The following is a 22,230-nucleotide window of genomic DNA, read 5'->3' on the forward strand; positions in this document are numbered from 1 at the left end:
ACTGGGCCTTAAATTACTAGTCAAACCAAATCCTTCATTCAATATACAGTATGTCATGTTAGTCTTGGGGGCTGTTGCTTCATAGATAAAATCAGAAGGAAATGACTGATAAGTTCATTGATGTTTAATGATATGTTGTATGCGTTGTTCCTTATTTGGCATCACTTGAAGCAAACTCATCTCAGATTCCTTGAAATGGCCATTTGTGGTGGTTTATAACCATTAGAAATATGTATTGTTGCAGGACTCTGAACCCAGGGGATGGGTAGCTAATATTTCGACAATAAAACTGTTTATTGACATTTTCCCCAAGCCAAGTGTATAGTAAGCCATATATAGACCTAAGCACGTGACTTTTCAAACCGTATATAATGGACGTCTGTGGATGTTTCACAGCAGAGGGAGTTTCCTATCAACCAAGGTAGGGTAAAAGAAAGGTATAGCTACATTTAAACATTACTTACTCTTTGCCAAGTTAACCTTCTATACAAGAAAATATTGAATTTAAAAGTGTGATGACGATCGGGTTAAAAAAACTCAAATACGATGAGTGTTTTAGAACAATTAAATAAATGTTTTTGATGTTCTAGATAATGGAGGTGACAACTCAACCCAAAGCATACGCACCTAAAGACTTTCAGACTAGTCTACTTAGCTGCTGTGATGATATGAGCATATGTAAGTCATTTCAATGGCATTGAAAATGAATGTAATGCGATCTGTAAATTGTATGATAGTGATAAAGTGATTAACATCAATCTCAATGTTGTAGGTTGTTGTGGCACGTTCTGCCTCCCTTGTTTGGGCTGCTCTATTGCTAGTGACATGAACGAATGTTGCGCGTGTGGTTTGGGAATGCCAATGCGAAGTGTTTACAGAGAACGATACAACATCCCGGTATGGTGTAGTCAAAATATCATTTCGTTTATATTTATGCATACCCAGTCTGTTTGCCTTTCTATTTTGCGTTTTGATCTGGGTTTGGTTTGGTTTCCAGGGATCCATGTGCGAGGACTTTGTTGTCAATTACTTCTGTGCCTGTTGCGCAACCTGTCAGATAAAGAGAGATATTGAAATAAGGAAGCGTAACGGAGAATTCTGAAGAAAGCACTTCTTACAGGACCTTACAGGAAGAGTTTAAGGGCAACACCGTGGAAATTCCTCAGCAAAGCGCAGCAGAATCACGACTATCTGGATTATGAACCAAAGAAATCAAAGAAAGTTAAATGTGTCAATTATTTGATATGTAATAAATCTTTACAACTTATAGAAATGCAGGTTATTATAGCGTATTGCTGTCTTCGGACCAAATGTTTACAAACACCATTAAATGTAAATTCTAAATGTTTTGATGTACTGTAATGTAACTATATAAAGGTTCAGTGGAATACGGCACATTTATAATATTAGTATACCATCAGATTTGTGGCCTGTGTGAACACTTTGTAAACAAAGAGAAGCGTGCACAATAAAGATGAAATCTCAACTTAAAACTAAAGAATTCTTGGTTACTTGTCATTTTAATTCAAAATATTTTTTTAATTGCTGCCTTCACAATTTAAGTTAACATAAAGTGCCAGTGACAACTTTTGGGTCATTTCAAATGAAAGACAGATGTTGTACATTTGACTTATTGAACTTTTTAATTATGAACTAAAAAGAATATCAAAAAGGTGAAACCAAGCTGATAATAATAATAGCATATTATAGTGCGGTTATTATTATTATCATTATTATTATACTATAGTTGTATGTGTGAGGTTATATATTTTATTTGCACATTTAGAGTCATCTAATTCTCAATAAACTGTATGGTTGAACTGTAACTTCACATTAATCTTAAAATATTTATGTTTTCTAAGTGACAAAAAAAACTGTTTAATGTGTACATAGAGCAAATCACAATATTTTGGTTAACTTCAATTCAATGCATTTGTTAACCCATAATACTGTTACAGGTTAATTTTCCATTGTGTAAACATAACTGTTTGACAAGGATAGGTCTGCTTATCTCATCACTTAAGGTGTGCTAAAATAGACTGATAACAAACTAAAGTAATGGAACTTTGAGGTGTTTTACAACCATTTGTTACAAGCATTATAAGTCAAGTCAGCATTATGGCCGTCCCATCTTTCCCTAACCCTTCTAGTTCCTCCCACTCCAAGAAAGGTATCCCTACCATGCACAGGCCTTCCTACCTCACCCCTGCACCCAGTTCTAGGAAGCAGGGTCCTGTCCCTCGTAAGTCCCCACCCTGTTCTAGTGTTTCCAAGTTTGTCCCACCCATTCCGCCTCCCCCCTTCCCCTTAATTTTTATTTTACTGTCCAACCCCAATCCCTTTTTAGTCATGTCAGCCCTGCCCTTAGTGTGTTCTGTTCTGTGTTTATGGTGTCTGTCCTCCTGTCTGTCGGTCTTGTCATGTTTAGTGTGATCTTGAAGAACTCCTGGAGGAGTTCTTTAAGGCGGGGGCTCTGTCATTATCGAGTCTTGTGGCAGGATCATGTCAGTCCCATGTGTTTTGTGTGGAGAAAGAGCATTGTTTTGGTTTGTCACGCCATGCTCTCTCTCCGGTGTCGCATCGTTTAGCCCCGCCCCTTGTTTCCCTGTTAGCGGCCCATTAGTGTTAGTCTTGTGACCAGCCCTGGTCCATCTTTCCCTTAGTGTTTCATTCCCCTCACCTGCCTCATGCAATCCTCCTGTTAGCTTTCCTTTAGTGTTTCATTCATATCACCTGCCGCCACTCTCCCTGTGTCATCAGTCCCAGTTTTCCTCTGTCTCTTGTCGGTTCATTGTCATTATTTTCCCTGTTCGTATTCACTTGCCCTGTCGGAGTATTCCTGTCTATGGATTATCGTGTTTGTTCCTGTTCAAAGTTTGTGGATTATTGATTTATTATATAATACACTTCGTTTGTTTTTTCTCCCTTGTGGGAAGTTTTAGTTTACAGTCTTGTTTTGTTCATGTTTTCCCCATTATGGGTCTTTTGTTTAAATAAAATTTTGTGATTTGTTCTCACGTCTGCCTGTGCTTGGGTTCTGGCCATAACCGTGACATTTTCATTGTTACAAAGCAGCTGTACAAGAAGACATTGACTATAAGCAAAACATATAAGGTTATGCAAGTCAAAACACAGGTCAAATATCAGACAGACTATAAAAAATTCCTATATGCAGTGATAATTAAATAAAACTATAAAATTCTAGCAGCCCCCCGGCCAGGTAAACAGTATGCGAACGGTGGCGAGGAACCCAAAACTCGATTGGAGTAGAAAAAAAACCTAACCAGGGGATTCCAGTTCCTCTCTGGCAAGAGCTGTAGCCTCTGCCCAAACTCGACAGTGCTTGCACAAGACTTTGAGCTCATAGAATGGACAATTCATATTTACACAACTTTTATCTTCTACTAACCATTGAATTGAATTAAAGTTTTATCTGTCAATTTAGGTTACACAAACAGTAGAAGTGCATAAGAAAATAAACAAAATAAATGATAATAAAGAGAACAGAAAGGGTTTTACCTATACATTAAGTATAACAAAATACAAATTAAACTATAGAACACAATAGACACTATAAAATTATTTTGCATAGGAATATATCGTTCACTATGTCCTGAGATAAATGGATTGATGATAGAAAAGTATGACTATAGCTTTTTGATATAAATGTAGGCAGCAGCAGCAAGTATATATATATGACAGAGATAATAAATATTGTAGTGTTACAGAGGTGAAAGTAAAAACATATTTACAGATGTATTTTTTCTTCTTATGCTGTTTGGTATCATTCTGACTGTGGTTGCAAAGACACTATTCTAGGGAGCTCCCTTGTTTGATATTTTCTGTATTGTCTCAGGTTTCCAAAAAATGGCGTGAATAATACACAGAAGTATTTAGAAAAAGCAGAGGTGCAACGTACATGCATTTAGATCTTGATCACTTCTTGGTGGTCTAAAAACTGAAGGAAAATATCACAATTTCATCAGATGTGGTATCATTTTACAGTAAAAGATGATACATATTGATGATACATTTTTGACTCATATCCCTAAGGATGTTCTGTGCTTTTTCCTGCAACATTGTGTATGTCAAGTGTTCTGAATATGAAAACGGTCAATTGTCTCAGTTTTCTCGAGGATGGGAGGATTTCTTCCTGAAGTCCATGATTAGTTCCTTTTGATAAGCTCATTCTCCTCTGCAAGAATATCAGCTCCCCGAACACGTCTCCACCCTTGAAGATAGCTGTGTCATATGCATACTTAATTATGACAGTATTGTCATGGATGGGGACACAGGGTGTAGGGAGTGCCTGACCATGTGACTTTTCCAGTATAAAAAGAAATCCCTTTGTGAAGTGTCTGGTCATTGAAACATTACTTATGCTTTGCAAAAGCTGTGTCAACATTCTATGATTCTCTGTTTAGGTTTCGTATGAACTAAACTACCTTTGAAAAAAGTGAAACTTTGGACCAATTTTAAAAAATGACTTACGTAAATTATGTCAACTTGTTACAAGCAACACTTTTTTCTCAAATTATATTTATCAACAAAAATTTATACATTTCAACAAACCACCATCATTGTGATCAGTGTTTGCTTTGGTTGCTCTTATATGTTAATAAAAAGTTATATTGTCTGTTAACATAATTTTTTTGAGGCATTGAAATAAAAAATCCATTGGGATCAAGTTATTGGTGTCTGGAATCATTGAGTCTAGTCTAGTCTAGTCGGCTACTTGATGTCTGCACAGTGTTCTCCTTCTCCTCTGCCCTCAGATCACTGCACACACGGCCACGGCTACCTTTCGTCCTCACCTGTTCTGGGATCGCTCTTTTCTTCACCTCGCCACAGACCTCCTGGCATTGCTGCTTCGCTCATCTCTGAAGACACAGCCTCAGCAGCTTCTGGGTCACCTCCCTTCTCATTGTGTGTGGGCTCCACTCGCCTCAGGCGGACGCAGCTTCTCCCGGAAAGATTGGCATTCTGGGGTGTGTATATTATTCAGTTGGATTTTTTGTTTTGCGGAATTACTGTGGATTACTTCTTTCGAGTTTGGATTATCGAGTTTGGAACTCGTGGACTACTCCCTCGCTCGGCGAGCATCGAACCCCCGGGGTCACGCAGCCGCTCTCGGCTGCCTCAGTTCCCCCGTGGGCCGTTTGTCCCCTCGACATTCGAATCAGTCATAAAATATATTTAGTGTCACTTCTCATCTTTATCAAAGCTTGATGGACATCACAAAAACGTTACTTTAAAGCATCTCTTCTTTTCTTTTTAATGCCCGAGTGTTCTTATTGAAACACTATTGTAAACACTTAAAGCAAATTCATTGAATCAAAGTCGGGGATCACAAGCCCAAATAAAGGAAGCACTGATCACAATTATGTTGGTTTGTTGCTATACATTGGAGAAAAACTAATACAATTGCTTGTGACAAGTTGACGTAGCTTCACTTTTTTCAGTGTGTGTTTGAATGTGTCTTTTAACCCTTTTAGCCCAAAGCATATAATCCTAAAAATTTTCAGACCAGATTATTAGGTTGTTGTGATGATGTCGGCATATGTTAAGTATTCCAATTTATAATTTCACAAATACATTGATAAAGGGATTGTTTTTATTCACCCTCATGTCATTCAAAACCTGTATATTACTATATCTTCTGGGCAACACAAAGGATATTGGTGGTTTTGTGTCCATATAATGGAAGTCAATGGGGTTCAGCGTTGTTTGGTTACCAATGTCCTAGAAAATATCTTCTATTGTGTTTTACTCATACACACACTTAAAAATAAAGGTTTCTTTGCAGCGATCCCATAGAAGAAACGTAATTGCTTCCACAAAGAACCATTCAGTCAACGTTTTTTAAAGAACGCACTCTTTCTTACTTTTTATAATCTAATGAACCTTTTTTCGGCACAAAAAACAGAAAGGTCATTCGTGGAACCAAAAGGATCTTGCATCGAAGCCCCCTTTTTTATGAGTGCCGGTTTAGAACTAGGTTGAGTATATGAAAACATTTTTGTATTTGTGAACTGTGCCTTTAATTCGTTATCTGAGCTATAACATATATACAGTGATAGAAGTCATTCTACACTTAACCGGCGCTTTGTGTTCCTATTTCTTTTGAATTACTATATTTTTCTCCATTTGTTTTATTTTTTCTGTGGAATGCTGTTTACATCACACTGTACATTGGATGCAGCATTGATTAACTTTTTTCACGTGCAAATGTATTTTCAATGATTTTATGACAATCTGTGGAGATTGGAAAATTGTTGCATTGTGTGATTCTTGCAACCGGCACCAAAAGTACTTGCAAACAGATTTCTCAAACATTCCTGCTAGTCTTTAGCACAGTATGTGAAAGAATATACACACTTTTACAGTTTGACTGTTTTGCGCTCAGAAAATAAACACTAAAAACATGGTCACAGTTTATTAAGCGTCAGACTGTCTTTGCAAATGTCAGAAATGCCTCACAACCAACTTAATACAGAATCAGTATGTGAGAGGTTAAACTAAAATGAATGAGCTCAAGTTCAATAGTCTTTTCATGGTGCTGTTAAATTTGCCTATAGGAAGCGGCTAGAAGGGGATAAAGGGAATTTATTGTGTCATCTGGGCCTCGATAGCTTGTGCCGTCCACTCTGGTGCTGCCTGACTGATCTTCTCCAGCAGGTTATTCACCTGGAAGCACAGCGACTGAATCTGCTTGTCCCAGGTGGGCAATGGCTCTCGCGCTGATGAAAATAAAACCATTGCAAAGCTTTCTGAGTGTGTTTTATTTTACTTGAGTTTTTTAGGATTGTAAAGTTAATAATATGAATAAATTCATTCAATAACCAAACTTACTTTCAAAATGGACAATGCTGTCTATCTGGTCAATGAAGCCGTTCATGCGACCCTCTGTGATCATTTGTGAGGCGATCTTTTCTGCCTGTAAAGAGATTTGTAGCAGCATTAGAACCATCATAACAACAATGTTTGTTTTATAAAATAAATTGTAAGCCACGCATGGGATGTACCTTTGCAGGTGGAATTTCTAAAAGTGCTCCTAGCTCTTCGAAAGTGATGTTGTTGTATAGTTTGCTAGCAGACAGCAGGTTGTGCTCAATGACTGCTCGGTCTAGGATGCTTGAGCCTAAAAAGAAAAAGCACTTTAAATGACATTTAGGTGCAAACAGTAATTTTTTGTTTATGTCAGGGGGTTTATGTTTACTAGCCAGGGGTCCCCCCAAAAAAATGAAGACAAAAAAGATAAAGATAAATATTTGAGGTGACAGTACTTAAGTATCTTTAATGTCAAGTATCTGCACTTTAGGAGGTGTTTACATTGGAAAAATTACTTTACCACATTACAAAGCATATGTCAAACTTTTACTCCACTACAGTTCATAAAATGTTTACATGTTTTTTATCTATTTTACACAGAATTTAAGTTCTTTAAAAATCTTCTTTAAAAAGAGCTTGTACTTAAGTTTTAAAAGGCAAATAAACAACAGTTATTTATGAATGTAGTGGAGTAAAAAGTATGACATATGCGTTATAATGTAGTGAAGTAAGATTTTTTCAAAGTAAAAACAGCCTCATAAAGTGCAGATACTGGAAAAATGTACTTGAGTAAAAATAGTTGCGGCAAGGTAAAATAAAGTATTTAGTGTTTTTTCTTGTATAGTATAGTATGTTCATTCTTAGGAGCTCAAATGTTTATGTGGCGCAAATAACTCAGTAAATTCTAAATGCATAAAAATATCTAATAGTAAATAAACACCATCTGCTGTGGTGGCTTTCTGATGTGGCATCAGCATGGCGGCAAACTCCTGCAGTTGGTTTCCTCGAATGATTCGATCCAGGTACATCTTCTCCAGAATGCCATAGGCGGCAAGTTGCTGACAGCGTTCGTCCTTGAACAGCGTGGCCAACATACGAGAGCGCTGCTGACCTTTAACCAACAAGATGTGGTAATTCCACCTTAGATCAAGTGATCGCTTTAAAATATACATTTAAATTAGGCTGTAATTGGTTTAGCCCAATGTTAGTAAGGTAAAATGCCAAATATACCTGCAGAGGCCAGTATAGTGCAATGAAGAGCATGCTTCAAAGCTTCCAAGCGTTCGGTCTCATGGACAATGGATTTGTAAGAAAGCTCATTGTAGCGCTGAGCAGCCTCAATGAACTTCCTCCGGTAGTCTAGTACCCTGGCATAGCACACCTACAGGATGCAACGAAAAACGCTGTATATATTGCCGCCAGATGCCATCGTTCATGGTAAAACATCGTTTTTATTTATGGTGCACCTTGTAGTGAATCTGAAGCTGTTCATTGGTGGATTCGTTCTGCAGTAAAGAAGCTCGGTTGATGTAGGCCTCAGCTTGAACCGGGTCATCATCCTCCAAGTACAGACGGGCAATTTTCAGATAGGTGTCCAACTTGTAGTCCACATTGTACTGTCTGTAGATACAGAGGAACAGATCGTAAGAGAGTTAAACCAAGGACAGAGAAGTTTGTTCATGGATAAAAGAGTGAACATACTTTTGTCCCGTCTCCAGAGGGATGCCCACAAGAACCATTGCGGCATTCCGCCAGTCCTCCTCTTTTTCATAGATTGTGGCTAGATGTTGTCGGATTGAGGCCACCTGGAAATGTGTGAAATTCACTTACAATTACTACGTATAGTAAGTTGTTCATATAAAGGAAGAGTTCATTTTTGTCATTATTTGTTTGGGTGATTCTCACGAAATGTGGTTTTAAGATGTCAAACATGATTTTAGAAACTTTTATATTCATTTAAAATAAGGTATGACATGTGTAAAGGCATTCATTTCAAAACTTTCCAGTTGAATTTGTTTTTCAACAACAAAAAACTAAAATTCTCATTACCGTAACCATTTATCTCAGTCAATCCCACAGCATTCTTCTTTAAAAAAAAAACAAAGCCCCGATGAAGCGAGATTGGGAGCATAAGAGGACAAGCGACCGGACCGTCAGTGAGAGAGGACCAGGCCTGGATTTTATGTTGTGGTTTGTGTGTGATTATTTACCGTGTTACACAGTTTCTATTTCTTTATTTTTTCTATACATTCATATTATGTAAATCAACATCCAATTGATTTTTTTCGGAATGTTTTCATTTGACTCTGTTTAAATCACAAAACATAATTCACTCATAAGACAAATCGGGAAGCGTTGCGGTAAAAAAATTCATAAATAATTCATTCCCATGTCAAATGAATGAATTCCTGTATTGAATTAAATAATGACTTCCTTTATCTTTATTATGATAACTGTTTGTGTTACCCTTGCACGTTTCATAATAAAAATCTGTACCGCCACGATGTTTCAGTGGTTTTGTGAGAATGAGCCACTCACTGTTCTTCCAAACACATGTGACTTAAGGCCCAGTTAAATAAAAAATGTATGTTGGCCACATCTTCTCCGTTTGAAATGACAACACAAAGGTATTTTTAAATGATGCTGACGTGACATCAACGCGTTTATGGTTTTTCTGTAGTAATGCATTTTGCTAGATGTAGGTCATAAAACATGCACAAGGGGAGGAAGGTAAAAATTCAGAATTATATTTTGGACACTGATGTTTATCAAGTACATATACGCTTTTTGTATTACATTTTATGTTACACTGACCTGTTCTTCAAACGAAATGACTCTGGGCTGAATCTTTTCCAGGGTAAAATGGCAAACAGTTTTTGCTGTACCGTCTGGCAGGTTTAGAAGGTGTGTACAAAAGTCTGTCAACAGCTGTCTGGATATAACCAAGCTTACATTCTCATTTACCACTGTGGGAGGATGAAAAGTGAATCAGTGTGTGCGATGTTAAAAGATGGATTACATGTAAGAATAAATCAATCATTTGTTATCTATACCATGTCAGGCAGGTGTGTTTTAATGTCAGTGTACTTACTTGCTTCAACAAATGCTTTAAGTGCCTCCAGTTGTTCTGCATCAGTAAACTGATGAGCCTTTTCTAATATTTGCCGATATCTGTGACAATTTAAAAAGGAGACAAAAATGGTTTATTTTTAGACATAACACAACTCATGTCAAACAACTTTTAAAACTTGAAGAGATAAATCATAATAAACTACTAACAATATATATAGTGTTTGACCGTAAATTATTTATAATGCTATAATAATAAAATTAAGTGAATATTTAAAGAATGATACATATTATAACTACTTTAGACTATAAAAGTATTTTTACAGCAAATACCAAGTCAACGTTACAGTAACCAGGATTTCATGGCTGAACTGCATTACTGTTAAATACAATGTAGCTGCCTAAGCACCAGTCGTCAAACATCCCCGATACATTTTACCACGCAAATAACTTATTATTATAAATAAACGATAAAAAGTAGTGAACTGCAGACTGACAAGCAGAGTATCTGTTCATCAGTTCAGTGCATAGCCTCACGCTAGCTAATGTTAGCCTCCAGACATCATCTGCGCACCACATCTTTCATCGGAGAAAACGTAAACAACAATACATCTACGCGACCGACATATGCTTCGTGGACGTATAAGTAAAAGGCCCGAATAAACATACTTCCCAGCCAGATCTTTATGAGAGCCACTGGAGTTCATCAGCTGGGCGAGCTCCTGTCTCACGCCAGTCGCCATTTTCCTCCACTGCTCGATCAACAGTGACACATTCGGACCTGAAGAGGGCGCCACTCTATCTGCGGCGATTATCTGCATCGCATAAAATCATTTTATTCGTGCGTATTCTTAACTTTAATTTCAAAAGCGAATCTAAATGAAAATCGTTTAAAATAAAAATAAGATTTGATACATGAAAAATACGATAACAACTTCAAATTACTTCACAATATTTGACCACTCTGAAAAGCACACATGGATTTCAATGTTCTGACATCATACCCCTTGCAAACATACAAATGCGTTTTAAATATGTTTATATTTCCCAAAATAAAAATGAAGTCATTTCGCTTTTACGCTTTAATGCGCGCGCCAGGCGCGTACTACTGAAGGGGGCGTGCACGGAAGTTGTGCAGTGACGCAAAATGTTGCTTCCTATGAAGGCGTGGCCTGATTACGGGATGTTAGAGGTGAAATGGCGCTCGGCGCGGTATTTTAAACAATCGTCTTCGTCTGTGAGCGGACGATCGGAACGATGCAGCGTCGAGTCGGACTGAGCATCGCGTGATCGAGTGGAAAACTTCCAGGAATACAGAAGAGCGTCTCGGGACTTCTCTCGACGAAGTGTAGGAAGTGTCTTTTCAGCTCGGGTGGGTATTCAGCAAGGGGCAATATGATCTCAGCTAGTTAGCCGAGCTGCTAACTGTGTATTTGTCAGCTGATGTGAGCTTTGATCTGTCTTGCGCTTTTTGTGCGGCGCGTCATGCGAAGAACGAGCTGCGATGTCAAATGAGTGTTGGCGCGGTGCTGAACTGCGAGTTAAAACCTAGAAAGGTGAAGATCGCCGCGGGGTTGAAGTCTTTGCGATAGTTTAATATCGGCCGGATGGCAGCTGAGGCAATGCGCCGACAGTCATGACAGCAACCCGCTGGATCATATCTATGGGCTTTTACGGTGCACTGTTATTGCTTGTGTTATGCCATGTATATAGTCAACGTGTTACTTTCATACAAATGTTGTGCAAAGTGATACGAACCCCGATTTATTCTCTGAACAAAACACAGAGACTCGGTCAGTGACTGGACGCGAATCGAGCATTTTAGTTTCGTTGTCTGCACTGCGCAGTTATAATTCGATAAGAAATAACACTTTGTGATTATTGCAACACGCATCCGTTAACTAACATTTCGTCTCGATTTATTAAAGCAAGCGGACGATTTGGTCTTATTGAACGTTTTACTCTCTAACAAAACATACAAACATAACCAACACCCACGAGAATCGTGTCCGTTTAAAACAGGGAATACTTAGAAATCGTATTCTTAAAATAAACATTTTGAGCCTGCGCGTCATTTGTTAGCCCCGCCCTTGCCCTAACAAAACAACTCCTGCGTTTTTATGTCGCGCTGCCGCTGTTTCTGAAGTGATGACGAGTTGAAAATGGCGGATCTTTCGAAATCCAACCCTGTCCTGAAATAGACCCTCGGCGCTCAAAGTCACTATAACAGGACTCTAAACCAAATATCCCCGTCTGTATATACGCGTACGTGTTATAGGCGCTATAGAGTTAATTTCCATGGCAACGGGGTATACGGGAAACCAGGCGCGAGGAATATCAACAAACTCTCCTCGATGTGGAAACTGTCAGACTGCCCTGCTGGGTTTTTACAGAGTTAACTGTTGAGGTAACTGAGGCCTGGATGTGTCCTGTCTCTGTGTTTTATTACATTTACGGCTTTCATTTCAAGTGTATTACACTTATAAAGGGACGTGCGTTTGGAGTAAGAAAAGCACTGCTACTGACAGTTGTTTTGGCGATTGTCGTTGCTATGACACTAGTTCTTGATGTATATTTGGTGTGTTGTCTGCTGGTTAGCTACGTGCTACTTAGCCTCCTAGCAGCTGAGCGACGCGACGCATTTAGAACGCTTCGATTGTTTGATTGACGTGGCGTTCTAGTCGCGTCGCGACAGCGTTGAGCGTTTAGTATCAGGAGAGTTTGAATGACCCGCCAGAACACTGTTTCTGATTATTATAATTATTATTATTTAATATTTGTGCTTTTATATGACTCCTTAGATTTGAGTTGTATACCGTATGTTTATCATTTAACACGTCATTCCTTTATAAGCATCCATTACTTCTGTATTTATGCACTGGTGTCACAATCGATCACATTTACATTTAGTCACTTTTGCACATATTCCTCAAAAGTAACGAGGTGAAGAAAGTTATTGTAGAAAATGCTGACACTGCTTTTGTGGTTTGAAGCGCATCATTCTTCTTTTTGCAACTGAGTGATGCAGAAGACTGTATACAAATAAAAAAGCTTGATCTATGAATTGTTGTTTGTTTGTTTATATTGCATATGTAATAACTAGGGCTCCAAAATGTTGAGAAAGTGTTGCACTCCGTACAAGCACTGCAAAAATGGCATTGTTGTCTTGTTTTATAGTACATGCTGGAGAAGTTCGCCAACGTGTGAAAAGTCTTGTCTTTTCAAACCTGTATGACTTTCTTCTGCGGAACACAAATGAAGATATAATAACAGCCCCCCATTCACTTGTATTGGTTACAATGGAAGTGAATTGGGGGCTGTTCTGTTACCAACATTTTTCTAAATATCTTCTTTTGTGTTGTGCAGAAGAAAGAAAGTCACACAGGTTTGAAATGACAGGAGGGCATGTCAATAATGACCGCATTTTCATTTTAAAGGTGAACTACTCCTTTAACGTTTGTAAATCGACATACATTTTCTTGACAAGAAGAGTGACTTAATTTATTTAGTCTTTTTAATGTCACCAATACAAGAATTAGATACGTTTATGTTTAAAACCAGCCCAAAAGCTATCTATGGGGTGATAAGATTCATCTTGAATTATGCACGCAAGTAAAAAGTACAACTAAATTCAGGTTTTTGCCTCTACATTATTTTAAAAACACGTTTTCTCTCTTTTTAGTTTGTTTTCAGTCATTTTGCAAGATGGATGTGGTATCACCTGAGCTCAACAGCCTCCTCCCTGATGAGATTATGGATACCGAAGCTATCGCAATGGAAGAGGAACTCCCCGCCGAGCATCTCGCACCGGAGCCGGATCAGGTTCCTATGGAAACGGAGGTGCCCGAAATCGTCACCCTGTGTACGACCGCCACAGCTATGCAGATGACCGTAACCTCCAACGACGCTCAATGTAGCACCATCTCTGGAACTCAACTCCTCTTGGCCCCCTCCGGCCTCGTGACTGGCGCCTCCTCCAAAACCACCAGCCCTGGTGTGACTCAGAGCCTCTCAAAAATCTCCAGCGTCACCGTCCCGGCCAACCACCAGCTCATCATCAACAGAGTGGCCACGTCCCCCGGCGTGGATGGCAAACCTCCGGGCACTGCTGTACTCAAGCCGGAGGGGCAGAAACTTCTGGTTACTGGCCGCAGTAAAACAGGACAGCCCATTATGTTGGCGCTGCCCCAGACTTGGAACAAACCTGCCACCACCCAGGGCACAGGGGATGCCAAAACTCAGATTAAAATGTTGACCGCAGTCGGGAAGCCGGTGATAGCTGTGAGCTCGGCCAGTCAGCTGCTGAGCACCTCCACACCGTTGCAAGCCCAACAGCTGAAGACCCTTCAGGTCAGTGGTTATCTTTTTATGGAAAGACATCTTCATGAGGATTTAAGCAACGCTTCCTGTTCAACAGAATGAAAGATTCATGTTTCTCCCCACAGATCACAAAGATGCCTCCGGTGTCTTCAGCGGGACCAATGATAACAAAGCTCATCATCACAAAGGCTTTAAACAATAAAGGACTGACCAATCCCGCATCAGGAGCTCCTGTAGTGACTGGTAATCTTCGTCCTGTGTAATATCAAACGCATCTTTGATATCTGCTGATGTTTGTAAGCAAGTCACTAGCCCGTCATGTGATCCGGAAATCTATAATACTGCACTCCTAGATTCTTGTGATCAATCCTAAAGCTTTGTTCCTGATCGTAGGTCGGGTTGTTACGCAGAGCACTTCGGAGACGCCTCCACGTACCATCACCATCGGTGAGACCATCAGCACTGTGCAGAACACGTCTGGCAACAACAAAGTGGCCATCTCACCTCTGAAGTCTCCTGGCAAGGTCCGTTTCAATTCAAGTTGGTTAAAGAGATAGTTCACCCAAAAATTAAAATTCTGTCTTCATTTACCCACCCTCAGGTTGTTCCAAATCTGTATAGATTTCTTTGTTCTGCTGAACAACACAAAGGAAGATATTTGTAGGAATGTCAGTAACCAAACAGATCTCATCCCCCATTGACTCCCATAGTATTTATTTAGGCTTTTGTATGGCTGACAGTAAATCAGTCGCTGCAGGATTTGGGAAATTGCAGAATTTAACCCATAATCACACCAACTCACAGCGACTTGCCAACATAAGAGATTTTCACAGATATTCTGCATGATTCGGCCGAAAACACGCCATGTGACGTCAGCACACTGCACATTTCATCAAAACCGGCTCCAAAAGTCAGGCAGACATATTTTTATTATGGGGAGATAAGGGTCTATAATACTTTGGAGAACAATTGGAGAAAACTTAACGGCTAACAAAATCCTTTGACATCCATTCAAAAACTAGCCTCTGGTCTCCTTTCCTGTGTTCAGCTGATGTTAGCATTAGCCGTTACACATTTTTGGCCAAAGGTTGCAGGCTTTCCATCTAGTGGCTTTGAGTCAAGTCATCCTCACCGATGTGTGTTTCACGTTCTTCAACAACATGCCTCAAAACAACACAAAGCCATCTATGAAGAAAGTTGTCATGTTTATATCTGTGACAATGACCGTTCATCGCAATCAACTAAAAGATGATTTCTTATAGGGTATGCGAGTTTCACGGTAGTAACTCATAAACGTTTTTGTAAACTTTTGAAACGCATGTATACGCACAGGACTGGTAAATGGGGATGCGATCTGTTTGGTTACTGAACTTCTTCCAGCTATCTTCCTTTGTGTTTCACAGAACAAAGACATGTATACAGTTAAGGAACAACCGGAGTACGTTTTTTGTGAACCATCCCTTTAAACGCCACTTCTGCTATTAGCTGGAGAAACATAGTTTCACCCCAAATGCACGCCATTGGTTGAGACTTTATCATGTCTGTGTCCTCACCCTTATGTGTTTTTTGCCTCTAGCTGACTGTTGTTTCGGTGGCCAGTCAGTCTCCAAACTCACCCCAGAAGTCTTTGACGCTCCCTCTGAATGTTGCTTTGGGCCAGCAGATCCTCGCTGTCCAACAGGCTGCTGCCACCTCACCGGCCAAAGCAGGAACCAGCCTGTCCACTGCACAGGTAAACACACAAAGACACTAAAGATCCATTCGCTAAAAGACAAGCATACTTTAACATTCAAGAACAAAAATAATTCATGCCGTCAATTATCTTTTATGGATTTACGGAAACCAAAAAAGAGGAAGCCAAGGCCGAAATCCGAAACACCGAAATAAATTATGCCAATTATTAGTACCATGGCATTTATGGCTATGACCTTGTACTAACTTTACAAAAATCAAGGCATTGCAATTGCATAAATTAATATTAAAGTTTCAAAGTTGAAAAATCTGAATTTTGGCGAAAATTCAAGCCGCATTAACCAATCAGGAGCTTGCTCTAGAAGGGCCGTGAGCGAGTGGCAGAAGCCCCTCCCATGACGCGAATTCGCGTCTGTAATGAAGCGAATTTCACGCGCGAATTATGCGAGTAAACTCAAAGTGTTTAAGCGTCCAACTGCATGCGAATAGCGCAATTAACAGCTATTGGTGTGAACACTCTATAAGCGTATATACAAGATTTACTGAAATACGTCCACACCGCAGACTTGTCGCTTCAGACAAGCACGTGCAGGTCGCGGTTTCTGTTTGAGTCATCACAACATTTCGGACGTATTGTTTCGGTGATAAAAGTCTTTCGGGCCATTTTCGGTGGCCGAATATTCGGTGCATCCCTAGAATAAATAATACCTAACAAATGAAGAAGGGATGGCTCTTTATATAGCATAATATAGTTACTATATTTTCATGTGAAAATGTTCTTGAATGTTCATTTATGAGAAATAAGGAGCGTAATGGGTGTGCCGATTCCCTTACCTGACTATGGATGACTAAAAGTGCTTTAGAAACTTCACATGGATATTTAAACCACTAAATATTACCGTCTGACCTAAACCCACATTGTATACAGTGGGTATAAACAGAGTTCAAATCAGGATTTGCCATCTATACCATATCAGAGGAAAAAAGGGCATCAAAAGTTTCACACCTTATAAGTTTTGCATGTGACTAACTACATGTTTTGCTTTATCTCGACTACAGGCTGTAAAGCCAGTGCAGGGGGTTACCGTGGCAGGGACATCTCAGTTTAAGACCATCATCCCCCTCACCGGACCACCCAACGTACAGCAGATTCAGGTGCCAGGCAGCCGCTTTCATTACGTACGACTCGTGACCGCCACAACCAGCAGCAGCACCGTGCATACGGGTGCCAGCACCAACACTAATTCTTCCATTCAACCAGGTAGCTTGAATAGATTTGTTCTTTAATGTTCAACTTTAACGTTTTAGTCTAATAGACTTGTTCTGTTCTGTTGTTTACAAAGCCAAGCCCGTGATGATGAACGCAGCGGTACGGATGTCTGTACCCATTGTAAATGCACAGACTGTTAAACAGGTATATGGTGAAACATGCACTACTGCTGTCTAATCTCACTCTGACCAGTTTAATGCACATAAATGTTAACCAGAAATCTTGCTTATAACAATATTTATGTGGTTTGTTGTGGTTGGACGCATACGCAGGTGGTACCCAAGCCCCTGACATCAGCAGCGCAGGTGGTGACCACCAGTCAGACCCAGCGCCTCATCATGCCAGCCACACATCTGCCTCAGATCCAGCCCAACTTGACCAACTTTCCTCCGGGCACTGTCCTTACCTCCGCTCACGGCTCTGGGAACATGGGATACGCGGTGTTGCCGGCGCCATATGTCACACAGGTCCGTACATCGTCAATGATACCGAATGCAATAGGGAGGCTCAGAGATGACACACTTCTGTATTCAAAACCCGGTAGCGAGTTAGCATTTTACGACTTCTGGTTCCATCGCTCCAAAGTTTATGGGTTTTTTGAACAGGTTTTTGGTCAATCGCCAGAAATAAGGTCTGTGTCGAACAAAACCTCTAAATATCTTCACGTTTTATTCGATGACATAAAACACATCAATTTTAACCCGCTTGTGATTTTTTTTCTTCAAAGCCTTATTGTGTCTTAAGAATGGCGGTTGCTAAAAGTGACTTTGGCGGGGACATGTCAACGCGAATATCTATAAATCTCACTAATAATGCAACATGGGCACAAATCTCTTAAAACGTAGATGTGGATCATAAACCATTGAGTTTATTTCCTGTAATCTTTCCATGGGAAAAATGCATTACTTCTGGGTTAGCCTATAAAATGATGACGTCTCGTGTTCTTACAGATTCCCCAGCCTACGTTCGTCACTTTAACCAGCAACTCCACCTTCTCGACAACCACGCCAATACAGACCCAAGCCAGGCTTTCTCTCAATGGGTGAGATGCAAATATTGTTATGCTGTTTTGATTTTGGTAAAATGTTTGTTATATCGAGCTCATTGGTTTTCTTATTGCAGTTTACCAACATCAGAGGCCACATCCAGGCCGAGAAAACCCTGTAACTGCACACGCTCGCAGTGTCTGAAGTTGTATGTACTACCCAGCATTCTTTTATATTTATAATGGTTTCATTGGCACTTTTAGTTTAAACCCCCATTTGTGGCAAATGTGTGGCAGTGACACCTGTTGTTTTCGAGATAAAAATGTATAATAAATATAAAGATATAATAAATAATATATATATATTATAACATGAGGACTTGCTGTTTGATAACTGGTTATTAATTCATCTCTTCTCTGCAGGTATTGTGATTGCTTTGCCAATGGGGAGTTTTGTAATAACTGCAACTGTGTTAACTGCTTCAACAACCTCGGTCATGAGAGTGAAAGACTTAAGGCGATTAAGGTAACAAATGACAGTTTTTATTTCTTTTTTCAGGAAATGTAAAATCACTTTCTGCTGTCACGCTTCTTAAGGAATGTCATGTGTATGTCGTACAAAACTGTTCTGCTCTATTGATGTGGCCAAAGTCGCAAACTACAGAATAACGTGTCGTCCTGCAGGCTTGTTTAGACCGAAACCCAGTGGCCTTCAAGCCCAAGATCGGCAAAGGCAAACAAGGCGAGTCCGACAGGAGACACAGCAAAGGTTGCAACTGTAAAAAATCCGGCTGCCTGAAGAACTACTGCGAGTGTTATGAGGTGAGCTGCATCTGAACGTAAATGCATTCAGCCCTCGTGAGCAAAGTTAACATTCTCTCGTTCACTGTTCACGTCAGGCAAAAATCATGTGCTCGTCAATCTGCAAATGCATGGGCTGTAAGAACTTTGAGGAGAGTCCAGAGAGGAAGACTCTGATGCACCTGGCAGACGCTGCAGAGGTGCGAGTACAGCAGCAAACCGCAGCCAAAACCAAACTGTCATCGCAGATCTCAGATCTGCTCACCAGAACGACTCCAGCCATCACCAGTGGAGGCGGAAAGTAAGACCTGCCGTGTCTTTATCTCTTTATAGTAGTTACATTACATCCGGACGTTACCTTACAATGACCTATGGACCTCCAAAAGGCTCTTTAGTGCAATGCCTTAGCAACCACCCATATCTCCTTAGTAACCATCAATCAACAATATGTGATTTATTTGAAAACATTAGCATTTTCAGTAGAGTTTGGGTTTTTTATAGAATTGACAACATTCAAAGTTAAGACCTTTTTGGATGTACACTTAAAAATAAATATTCAAGAAAAGGTCTGTTACTTTAAAATATTTATTTTGACTAGTGACTTGCTTACATATTTATGTCTAAATAAATGTAAAGATTTGTATATTAAAAATTAAATTAAGGAATTCATTCTGAACCCTTAAGAGCGCACAAAATTATGATAAAAAATATGAAATTGATGCAGGTCACATATTGGCAGCTCAACCAATAGGAATGAACTGTTGTACCATCTTGTCTAAATGATACAGAAATACATAATTGAACAGAAATTCTAATGTTTTCCATTAAAATGCCATTGTTAAACCATTAGCTTTTCCATTAGAACCATTACAAAATTCCTTTCCGATAGGATTTAACATCCCACCACTATAACTCATAACATAACAGTAGACATCATTAAAATTTCTATTACAACCAAAACACTTCCTATTATTTTTTTAGTGTTGAAACGTCATGTTTTACTGTGTTCACTTATCATTCAAATAACTTTCAGGATGCCGTACACATTCGCCACGAAGGAAGTGGCCGAGGCGACGTGTGACTGTTTGCTGGAGCAGGCCGAACAGGCAGAGCTCAACAACCAGACTCCGGCCATGGCCGAGCGCCTCGTTCTGGAAGAGTTCGGCCGCTGTCTGAGGAGAATCATCAGTTTTGCCGGCAAAGCCAAGACTGACTGTCCCATTAACTGCTAGACAGAGCGGAGCTGTGATTGATAGCCTTACCGGCTACAGAGCACTGAACTGAAGCACCAGGAGTTGGATTTGACTTGAGGCATTAAGACTTTGGGCCGGCGTACGGCATGTTCATTATGGATACAGGGGGCTATCCAATAAAGAGACCAAAGCAGAACTTCCCATTGGCCTCACATCGAGCTACCATCAAACTAGGAGACGAACGGAGGACTGCGCTCCGAGTGGGCTGGCACTGTTCGCTATCACGGAGGGGGTTTTATTATAGAATGATCTATACAGTTTTAAAGTAGATTTGTTGGTTTTTGGCAGAGTTTTCCATTTTTAAATGCAAAATCATGGCATTCGTTTGTCTTTTAAAACTGGATTGTCATATTATCGTTCCCTTACCTTTTCCGCTTACTGCCAATAACCTCAGAATATGTTTGGACATCAAACAACCTTCTCTACACGTGTAATAACTGTCAAATCATGACTTGTATACAGTAAATGGCGTATACTGTAGCCTTATTATATTTATTTGCTTGCAGAAGATTTAGTTCTTGGGCCTAAATTTATTTCTCAGATTTAAAGTTGTCACAAATTCACTGTTCTGTTTGTGTTTACCAAGCATACAGAAGTTCGGAATTCTGGGCCGGAGTTTCGTGGCAGACAGTAAAAAGCATCACACGAATGTTAAACAGAGTTTGACAGATTTCTGACAGCAGTACCGGCACCCTGTACTTAACAGTGCTTTGAATCAATCTACCTAAAGGAGAGAAGTTCCTTTTCAATCTTCTAGAATTAACCGCTTTACAGATGAAAGCATACAGCTACATAAGCTTTGTTATGATCAGTCTTAAGGCTTGGTATGTGCTCCTTTTAACAATTTTCATCTTTTCCATTATTGATTCTTCCTCTGTCCACAGATAAAATATGAGACTCGGCCGTTGTGCAAGTTGTGTGTGGTGTGTTTGTTTGTTTGTTTGTTTTATGTTTTTTTTTATGCTTAATAAACTAATGATGCACTGCGAGAAAAATTCATAACTAACCAAACATTTCGGACACCCTGTCAAAAACAAGGACACATTTGAAATAAATGCATTTAAATTCGCATTTTAAATGTTTTATTAATAAGCCGAACGTTTTAAACTGTTAATTTATTTAATTTTATATTACAAACATGAGGCTTATTAAACTCTGAGGGTTTTTTACATTTGCATACACGTGAGATGTAGCGGCTGTTTGGAATAAATGTCATTAAACATATATTCTCCTAAATGGTTTTAAAAGTGTTCTTGACACGGTTCTCTTTGGGCTACAACTAGGGACACCATTTTGGTCCATCCCTAGATTGTCATTCATTTCTTTAGCCTATACACAGACTTCATCCGCTGTATATTTTCAATTGAAACTTTAAAGGTGGGTCTTACCCAACCCCTCAAAGACAAACCAAATCTAGAAGCATATGTTAAGTACAAGCAAGACGACTTGTATTCATCTGCAGCATAACTCTAGAAATGTGACATCATCATAAAGTTGTTTTTAATCTTGTTTAGCGAAATGAAGTATTTTGGGGAGAAATATTTGTGACCGTCGTGAAAATGGCACATGCTGAAAATCTATAATAAGTACTTTACACAGTAATCTCTATTTTTAATGATTCTATAAATACATGATATATTTTGTCTAAATGATATATTTTTAGCTCTGGAAATCTGGCTTAAAAAGGGATTTTCAATGTGTCACAAATAACGTTCATTTATTCTGTGAAATTAATATTATTCACATCTTTCTTTTTATACATTAAAGCAACGCATGTGTGTTGAACCATATCTGTCAATAACTTTGTGTCACGCGCCACCTGGAGAAAGAAGCGCGTCACGTCACCGAGAAATCGCGTTTATTTGTTTATTTTCGAGTAAATGAAACCGCTTCAAGTTCAAGTTTGCCTTTCCTATCAAATGCAATTCCGACTTCGCACCGTTTTTCATTCATCTCTTAACTTCCTTTTGTCGTTTAAATATAAAAGCGAGAATTCGTGGTGTTGTCGG

At 39.4% G+C, this 22,230-nt stretch overlaps 3 protein-coding genes across 7 annotated transcripts; 2 read left to right on the plus strand and 1 right to left on the minus strand.

Moving 5' to 3' along the window:
• Positions 1-398: 398 nt before the first annotated feature.
• On the plus strand, positions 399-1,489 carry plac8.2 (placenta associated 8, tandem duplicate 2). Its single transcript, XM_079447840.1, has 4 exons — positions 399-421; positions 591-678; positions 773-897; positions 998-1,489. The coding sequence occupies exons 2-4, from the start codon at positions 594-596 to the stop codon at positions 1,100-1,102; spliced, it is 315 nt and encodes a 104-aa protein (XP_079303966.1). The 5' UTR covers positions 399-421; positions 591-593; the 3' UTR covers positions 1,103-1,489.
• Positions 1,490-5,985: 4,496 nt separating this feature from the next.
• On the minus strand, positions 5,986-11,036 carry cops4 (COP9 constitutive photomorphogenic homolog subunit 4 (Arabidopsis)). 3 transcript variants are annotated; one of them, XM_079448539.1, is made up of 11 exons: positions 10,905-11,023; positions 10,570-10,715; positions 9,923-10,002; positions 9,646-9,797; positions 8,533-8,636; positions 8,298-8,451; positions 8,062-8,212; positions 7,772-7,942; positions 7,026-7,141; positions 6,853-6,937; positions 5,986-6,740 (listed from the first exon to the last, which is right to left on the minus strand). In XM_079448539.1, the coding sequence occupies exons 2-11, from the start codon at positions 10,641-10,643 to the stop codon at positions 6,607-6,609; spliced, it is 1,221 nt and encodes a 406-aa protein (XP_079304665.1). In that variant the 5' UTR covers positions 10,644-10,715; positions 10,905-11,023; the 3' UTR covers positions 5,986-6,606. The 3 variants fall into 3 exon arrangements, with proteins under 3 accessions (XP_079304665.1, XP_079304664.1, XP_079304663.1); XM_079448538.1 differs by having other exon boundaries at positions 10,846-11,017; XM_079448537.1 differs by having other exon boundaries at positions 10,570-11,036.
• On the plus strand, positions 11,037-21,463 carry lin54 (lin-54 DREAM MuvB core complex component). 3 transcript variants are annotated; one of them, XM_079448540.1, is made up of 14 exons: positions 11,037-11,272; positions 13,583-14,250; positions 14,346-14,463; positions 14,614-14,744; positions 15,797-15,952; positions 16,972-17,173; positions 17,256-17,326; positions 17,455-17,649; positions 18,133-18,224; positions 18,305-18,376; positions 18,591-18,693; positions 18,852-18,989; positions 19,067-19,269; positions 20,002-21,463. In XM_079448540.1, exons 2-14 carry the CDS (start codon positions 13,606-13,608, stop codon positions 20,198-20,200), a joined length of 2,325 nt encoding a protein of 774 aa, XP_079304666.1. In that variant the 5' UTR covers positions 11,037-11,272; positions 13,583-13,605; the 3' UTR covers positions 20,201-21,463. The 3 variants fall into 3 exon arrangements, with proteins under 3 accessions (XP_079304666.1, XP_079304668.1, XP_079304667.1); XM_079448542.1 differs by having other exon boundaries at positions 11,070-11,248; XM_079448541.1 differs by lacking the exon at positions 11,037-11,272 and adding an exon at positions 12,037-12,307.
• The last annotated feature ends 767 nt before the right edge of the window (positions 21,464-22,230 follow it).

The sequence above is a fragment of the Barbatula barbatula genome (genome assembly GCF_947034865.1).
Source record: "Barbatula barbatula genome assembly, chromosome: 24".
Classification (NCBI taxonomy): Eukaryota; Metazoa; Chordata; class Actinopteri; order Cypriniformes; family Nemacheilidae; genus Barbatula; species Barbatula barbatula.

Coding starts and splice junctions, on each gene's coding strand:
- plac8.2 (XM_079447840.1), top strand. CDS start 594: ATGGAGGTGACAACTCAACCCAAAGCATACGCACCTAAAGACTTTCAG. Junction 679..772: donor CTGTGATGATATGAGCATAT/GTAAGTCATTTC, acceptor TCAATGTTGTAG/GTTGTTGTGGCACGTTCTGC. Junction 898..997: donor GAGAACGATACAACATCCCG/GTATGGTGTAGT, acceptor TTTGGTTTCCAG/GGATCCATGTGCGAGGACTT.
- lin54 (XM_079448540.1), top strand. CDS start 13,606: ATGGATGTGGTATCACCTGAGCTCAACAGCCTCCTCCCTGATGAGATT. Junction 14,251..14,345: donor AACAGCTGAAGACCCTTCAG/GTCAGTGGTTAT, acceptor TTCTCCCCACAG/ATCACAAAGATGCCTCCGGT. Junction 19,270..20,001: donor ATCACCAGTGGAGGCGGAAA/GTAAGACCTGCC, acceptor AATAACTTTCAG/GATGCCGTACACATTCGCCA.
- cops4 (XM_079448537.1), bottom strand. CDS start 10,721: ATGCAGATAATCGCCGCAGATAGAGTGGCGCCCTCTTCAGGTCCGAAT. Junction 7,943..8,061: donor CACTATACTGGCCTCTGCAG/GTATATTTGGCA, acceptor TGTTGGTTAAAG/GTCAGCAGCGCTCTCGTATG. Junction 6,938..7,025: donor TAGAAATTCCACCTGCAAAG/GTACATCCCATG, acceptor ATCTCTTTACAG/GCAGAAAAGATCGCCTCACA.